Source organism: Silene latifolia, chromosome 9 (genome assembly GCF_048544455.1).
Source record: "Silene latifolia isolate original U9 population chromosome 9, ASM4854445v1, whole genome shotgun sequence".
Lineage (NCBI taxonomy): Eukaryota > Viridiplantae > Streptophyta > Magnoliopsida > Caryophyllales > Caryophyllaceae > Silene > Silene latifolia.
In genome coordinates, this window is record NC_133534.1 from 28,529,135 (window position 1) to 28,536,834 (window position 7,700).

At 36.2% G+C, this 7,700-nt stretch overlaps 1 protein-coding gene across 1 annotated transcript; it reads right to left on the bottom strand.

The window, feature by feature from the left end:
- Window positions 1-2,209: 2,209 nt before the first annotated feature.
- LOC141602558 (uncharacterized) lies at window positions 2,210-3,552 on the bottom strand. Its single transcript, XM_074422782.1, has 2 exons — window positions 2,681-3,552; window positions 2,210-2,508 (listed from the first exon to the last, which is right to left on the bottom strand). The coding sequence occupies exons 1-2, from the start codon at window positions 3,492-3,494 to the stop codon at window positions 2,462-2,464; spliced, it is 861 nt and encodes a 286-aa protein (XP_074278883.1). The 5' UTR covers window positions 3,495-3,552; the 3' UTR covers window positions 2,210-2,461.
- Between the last annotated feature and the right edge of the window lie 4,148 nt (window positions 3,553-7,700).

Below are 7,700 nucleotides of genomic sequence, written 5' to 3' on the forward strand. Positions count from 1 at the left end.
AGACGGGAATTCATAGTATGAGAGCACATGGAATAAAGGGGTAAAATGCAAGCGAATCGGAGCTAAAACCGTGTCAAATGGGGACAAAATTCACGAGAATAAAGAGGGGAAGCGGTCTAAATTAATCATATATAGGGGTGTTAATGAGACGAGACAGCTCGCGAGCAACTCGAGATCGGCTCGGCAAAAGCTCGGTCAAAGCTCGGCTTGTGCGAGATCGGCTCGAGCTCGAACTCGGCTCGAGAGTTTAACGAGTCAAGCCAAGCAAACGCTGGCTCGGCACGAAAAGCTCGTGAGCGGCTCGAACTTGTGTGACTATATAAGATATTCCTCATATTTTATAAAAATATTTTATCATGATTATATCTTTATATCACGTATATCAAATGTCTCACTGATTTGTCAAATATTTTACATTTAACCTTCGAGCCTTGTTTGAAAATAACGAAAGAAAAAAAATCAAAAAATTAACCATTATATATATGCTCGATTTGAGCTCGAGTTTGGCTCGAGCTCGCGTTAAAGCTCGCAAGCTTGATATCGAGCACATTTTCTACAAGCTCAAGTAAGCTCGAAATCGGCTCGAGATTGAGTTTTAGTTCCTGAGCACAAGCCGAGCAAGGCTAAGCTCGCGCTCGGCTCGGCTCGTTATCACCCCTAATCATATATCACCTACTCAATCAAACCCTAATTATTGATAAACGGCGCGGGGAATGGAAGAGGTGATCGACGGTGTGTGATGATTCTAACTCGATATGCGTGGTCAACGGCGCAGGGTGGTCGTCGAGGTTGGGAGATGAGTGGTCGGGCTGGTGGATGGGTGGTCGGGGATGGTGAGGATTTGGAGGGTTTTTGTTTATTTTTTATTTTATTTCTTTTATAAGAAGGGATAATGGAATAACAGTGGAAAATGTGTGAGTATTGTAAAATTGTGTGCGAAATTTAGCAATTGCATTTTGTTAGACTCGATAAAATTGACCGATTCATATTAAGAGCAACTCCAATAGTTGCATTTACTATTTAGGGACTCTGCTTGCAATTATCATAATTTATCAAACGGTATGCTCACTATTGTAGACGAAAAATATACTCCTGATTGTAAGCGGGTATAGCTTTTCCATGCTACATGCTCAACTTTTAAGTGGTAAAAAATAAGTAATTAAAAAATTATTTAAATATATTTATTATCATGTGGGGTATTGCAAAATTTGCAAGCTACAATATGTTGTGGTTTAGCATTGGAGGACAAAGTAGTTTGAAAGCTCCATTGCTTTAGAAAGATGATGTGAAAGACAAGCTATAAGATTCTGTAACTTACCATTGGAGTTACTGTATGTAACAGTTTTATTAGTCAATCAACCTAATAACTATGGATCCAAATGTAAACTTGTTTTAATTATACTATATATAGTATAGTAAAATTACAAACATACGATATATTCGAATGGTACGAACGATCCCTTACAACTTGTACATACACACAGGGGCGGATTTAGCCTTTTTTTTACTAGGGCTATAACCCTAGATGAATTTGAAATACAATTCAGTGCACTAGATTTTCATTATTATCAAATAGCACAGATGGTAAGTGATGTGTATGCTAGATAGAAGACTGGGTTCGATTCCCACAAATGCCATTATTTATTGGACAGGATACACAAAAAACTTTCACTTTTCGAGTGTTCAAGAACCCGAAAACCCATACATGGATATGCCAACGGTTTGAAATTTTTTTAACCAATAAATTTCAATAGTTTATAAATCTAGCCCTAGATATATTTTGTTCCTGGTTCCGCCCCTTTATACACACATTTATAGTCTCTCTACAACTCATATTGAAGAAATTCTTTTCTTGCCCATTCTAGAAGACATTAAGATGAGGATCAATTGATGAAAACACCCTTTAATGTTGCACTTTTTAAAACTTAATACACTATGAAAAGTTTTTTAAAACTTAATACCTTAATCTGCATTTTATTCACATTTTGGTACCTTAAGCGGATTTAGGCAAAAAAAAAAAGTGAAAAACTGCCAAGATTGAATCAACCGTGACTTGTAGTTATAAGAGGGAAGGGAAGAAGTTGAAAATGTGAACGAAGTGCATCATAAATATGTCGTCATGTCTTCAAAAAATGGCCGGAATATTCTATTTTTTTTGGCCTAAATCCACTAAAGGTACCAAAATATGAATGAAATGCACATTAAAGTATTTAATTTTAAAAAACTTTTCATAAAGTGTTAAGTTTTAAAAAGTGCAACATTAAAGGGTGTTTTTATCGATTGATCCTTAAAATTACAATAATTTCAATTGAAATTAACAAAATGACATAAAGTACACGCTTTATTTATCATACAGATAGGCATAACAGCATAATAGCATAATAGCATAATCACATAGATGGATCATGGATGCAATATTGCAATGCGGTACAAACAGGGCCACCGGTCACGCTGGACCGCTTTAGTCGAAGCCTTGACCTCCTGCAAGTCTTTTCCGTAATGAGCCGCCTGCATACATTTACAAATTCAGGTAAGTTATATTAGGAACCTGGTGATGTCTCATATGAAATAATCAATAGTGCATGATATACCCAAATCGACTCAAGTCAAATTAACCCGACCAATGCCATCACAAATGATCTGTTTTTCTACTTGTTACAACATTTAATAAGATAGTTACCTTGAACAAGATCAGGTAGAGTAATGGGTTTCCAGTTACGTGTCTCGAGGGCGACACTAGGATTGTTTTCAGGATCAAAGATCTCAATAACAAAGTGATATCCATTAATGCCTTTAAAAACACCATCTTCAAGAACAGTTTCAATCCTCTCATTATTAGCAAGTATATCAGTCTGAACATAAAAAAACGGAACATCACATTTCGCATTCATGGCTAGCATTCTAGCTGCCCTTTTTTTCCCAGCAGGTATCACAACAGTCACACTAGCTGAGTGCTCCGTAGTCTTGTCCCAAGTGTGTTCGTAACCCGTCTCAATACTCGCTCCAATCTCGACTTCAACCTCGCTCTCGACCACTAAAGGTATGCCAGCTGAGAATTTGGTGGTGATATTGGTGGATAATGTAGCCGTTACATGTAACGTATGAGAATACGATTCAACGTACTTAGTCTCTAGTGAGAAACTGCCAGCTTCAGGAGTAGTATTGGTGACTTCAGTAGAAAGCCATGACTTTGGTTGATTGTCGTAGATTCGAGCATGCTGAAGGCGGTATTCAATCTTGACTGTCCGATCAATCACGGGTTCTTCTACTAGGAACTGAGCCTCTTTAACGGAACTATCTGCTATGGCCCTCAAAGTGTCGTTCATGATGGGGGTGAAGGACTTTGGAAATCTCTGGCAGAATACGCCGTGTAACATGTTTCTAAGAGCAATAGTGGTGTCATTAACCTTAGTTATCCCGAATACAGAAGCTGGATCACCCGAAGTCGCATCACTGGAGTCAAGTTCGATGTCTTCTGTGGGGGTGCGCCTCATAAAATTGTTAACTATGACAGATTTCAGGCGGACGTCCCCATTACTAGTCGGGAATGTCTCATACCTGAAACATATATATTTCGAGACCAATAATAATTACTCCGCATGAATCAATCTAGTAATACCGTAACCATCTAACCAATTATACATACATACCAGGTTTTTTTGTTAAAGCTATCCTCCCCATAGAATCCCTGCACATAGGGATATTTGACATCATAGTGTTGCTGGAGATATTTTTCATTGTCACCCTTTAACACGACGAATTTGGGTAGCTTGATGAGTCGACTGACGTCGATTGTGATGGATTCAGCCGGGATTGCATTGGGATTAACCGAGAGATAATAGCCATTTACGGGATCCTCTGGTGGCTCAATTGTAACAGTCCTTCCTGTGTTAACATGAATAAGCTTGATTGTGTTGCTGCTTATAACTGTGTACTTAAACAAGGTGCAATCTGGAGATGTCTCCTCTTCATTCTTTTCACTTGCCGTTGCAACTATAAAGTCTGTTGATGCTTGCCTGAAGATTACAGTACACAACCAACCATGTGTGTTGGACCTTTAGCTAACAACCATCTTAAACTCAAGGTTATTTAATGACAATAATTCAAACTAAGCCTCTCCTTCCCCATTTAATCCAACCTATTTATTATCACATATTAATCTGTTCTTGTTGGACCTTTAGTCCTAATTAATTGTTTTGATAATGACAGTAATGATTTGTATGTGGACTTAATATATAAACATATGCGTGTAATTGTGTGCTTAAGTTTTAATTTAGAAAGGAACAATTACAATGACGCAAGCTTGAAGTTTGGACCAAGGAGGTACAACTTCAAATATACTTGATCGATGTTTTCAAGCGAGATCAAGATTGGAAATCAACCACGAAACTCAAGATGAGAGACTTGTGAAGAGACGATTCGTATACTGAAGATCTACTGAAGATTAGATAGTATAGGTCGTCATCCGGTAATGGTTTTACTTTGTTTGATTTAAAGGTTAGTGAAGTTATGACCTAATAGACATAACTTCATTGCTAGACAAAAATGATGCGTTAATTTTTGGAAAATATATTTTTAATGGTTTATAAAAATAAGAGAGTATTTATTTTGGTTGGAATTAATTAATTAGAATTTAAGTTAAATAAACTATTGGTTTGTAATACGATATTTATATCGTCATGCAACCTAGGGCTTTAACTAAATTCTATCTCGATTTGTTGCGGGCTAAAGAAGCAAGTAATGGACCGATGGAGGCCTAGAGGCTGGTCAAACCCTAGTGGCCGAACCCTAGGTGGGCCGAACACTAGGAGGCCGAAACCCTAGGGTGGCCGAAACCCTAGGGAGGCCAAACTCCTTCCTTTGCTTCTTACTTGTTCATCAAGTCATTTGTTTCCAGAACATTCCTATGCCCTAATTCCAGAACATTCCAAACCCTAATCCTCTCTACTATAAATACTCTCATTCATTCAACATTAATTGTTGACACACACATCTACAAATTTCAAAGAGAGAAAAATATCTTAAGCAAAAAATCATTTGAGCTTTAATTCTTATTTTCATAATTGCTTATACAAAAATCACGCATCAAATTTGTCAATCACTCGAAGAAAAATCGTTATAGGATATTAAATACACAAGGATAGTATACTCACTCGCATAACGTGAGATTAGTATTTGTCGTTGTATTTTTCTTATTAACGTAAGAGCAACCTAGAGTATTTAGCGATACTCAATCTGAGTTATAATCATATAGTTGATTATACGAGTGGATTGGTAATTTTTGTAATCCGGAGAAAGGTACTAAAAATTATTAATCGAGAATAGTGGACGTAGGTTTCGACTTGTGAAACTGAACCACTTCAAAATCCCGTGTGTCTCTCTTTCTCTCTCTCTCTTTATTATTGTTATTTCGATTTTGCACTTATTGTTAATAATTTAATTAGTTGATTTTAATCAATAAAATCAAGTAATTAATTTATATCATATATTTCGAAAAAGCGGTCATCGTTTTTAATACTCAATTCACCCCCCCTCTTTCGTATTAGATCAATAGACTCCACAATTGGTATCAGAGCCTCGTGCTCTTGATAGCCTAATGATTAGAGTTGATCGTTTTTTTGTAGTCTATTTATCGTCTTTTCCATTTGCATTTATTTTTTATCAAATGGATTCCAAACACCTAAAGTGTCCTATATTCAATGGGAAGAACTATGGTTTATGGAAAAATATGATGACCCACTTCATTAAGGGAAACGATTGGGAGTGTTGGTTGATTATCAAGAATGGTCCTAATAAGATCTTACTTGCAACCAAAGAATGGCACTACCGTCGAAAAGAAAGAAGAAGACTATATTGAGGCGGATTATAAAAAGGCTGAGAAGAATTCAAAGGCAATAAGCTTATTGCAAAACGGTATGATTGCCACTGAATTCGATCGTTTCTCAACCAGTTCATCTGCCAAGGAAATATGGGATGGTCTAGAATTAGCCTATGAGGGAACCACTGTTGTCAAAAAGCAACGTATGGCATTGCTAATGCGAAAATACGAGCTGTTTGCCATGGAGCAAAACGAGTCAGTTGATAGCATGTCCTCTCCACTACTACAAATCCAGGCAACTACAACGCCCCTTTAACAACGATTATTCACGAAAATCACAATAGACGTTGTAGAATGTATGGCGCGAATTTTACTAAAATCAATTACAACGGGTATGGTTATAAAAACCGTTGTTATTAGTTTTAACAACGGGTCACACATGCACAACCGTTGTTAATAATTTGGCGCAAAATTGGCGCAAAGTTAGTGAAAAGTAATCACAACGGTTATTTTTGAAACCCGTTGTTAAAACTTATTTAACAACGGGTGTTTTTTACAACCGTTGTTAAAACATATTTCACAACGGTTGTTGTTTAATAACCGTTGTCAATACCTTCCATACTATAAACCACACAAAACAAGTCTGCTGCACCCACAAAACACAACCCTTAATACACAAACACAAACACAGCAGACAAACAAACACAAAACACATACACACTCTCTTTCTCTCTTTCTCTATTTCTCTCTTTCTCATCGTCGCTTTATCTTCTCGCCGTCACTGTGATTTCATCGTCTATTACGTTCTGTATTTATCAGGTAAATCTCGCCGTCACTGTTAGTTTCATCGTCATTATTTTCTTTTTCTATTTATTTCTTTTGCATGTATGTGTTTTTATCGACCATTATGTTATTTGTTTAAGTATTGTTCGCATAATTAGTTACTAAAACAATGAAGAAGCAAGATGAAGAAGTAAGATAAACATAATTAATATATATATATATATATATTTATAAATACATAAATTAAAAAAAAAATTACATATGTAAAAATGCAATTCTTATATTTTCATGGAGGATCTTATTGTGCTCTATCGTATCCGTCCTCTCCTCCTTGGCTATTTGGAGGTTCCGTTCAGCAGTTGCTATATCGTCATATAGCCGCAATCGCTCTTTGCTCCGTCAAGCCATTTTCTTTGGCGTGCTTGATGCGGATCGAGCTTCCACAAGGTAGCTCTGAAACTTTCCTCAATATGGGAGGAACCGACGGATGAAGTTGTTGTTGTTCTCGATCATGGTAAGAGTCTTTAGGATGAAATCATTCATTTTGTTAGAGTTTTTTGAGTTTGATTTGAAAGATTAAGTAGAGTTTGTTTTAACAGTTAGAGTTTGGAGATGAATATATGAGATAATGGAAATGTTAGTTGAGATATGCAATGTATTTATACTAAGCAATGCGTGGGTTGAGTTAATTGCTTTTTAATTAATATATATGTTAGGAAGTTGTGCCATAATAATCATCATCATATCTCTCAATAATGCTGCTTCAAATCCTATTACTAACCCTTCTCATTCCATATTATCCGTTCATATGTACAGTGATGTCAGTAATAATGCATGCATCGGAATTCTAACAGGCCGTAATTATGCATGCATCTAGTAATATTTAATTTAATTTTTTTTTATTTTTTAAGAACAAACAACAACGGTTATTGAGAAACAACCCGTTGTCTTTAGTTATAACAACGGTTTTGTATATTACAACCCGTTGTTATAACTTTCCCCCCAAAATTGAGTCACACTTTCCACAACGGGTTTTTATACATAAAACCGTTGTTAATAGTTTTAACAACGGTTTCGTTAAGTAAACCAACCGTTGTTA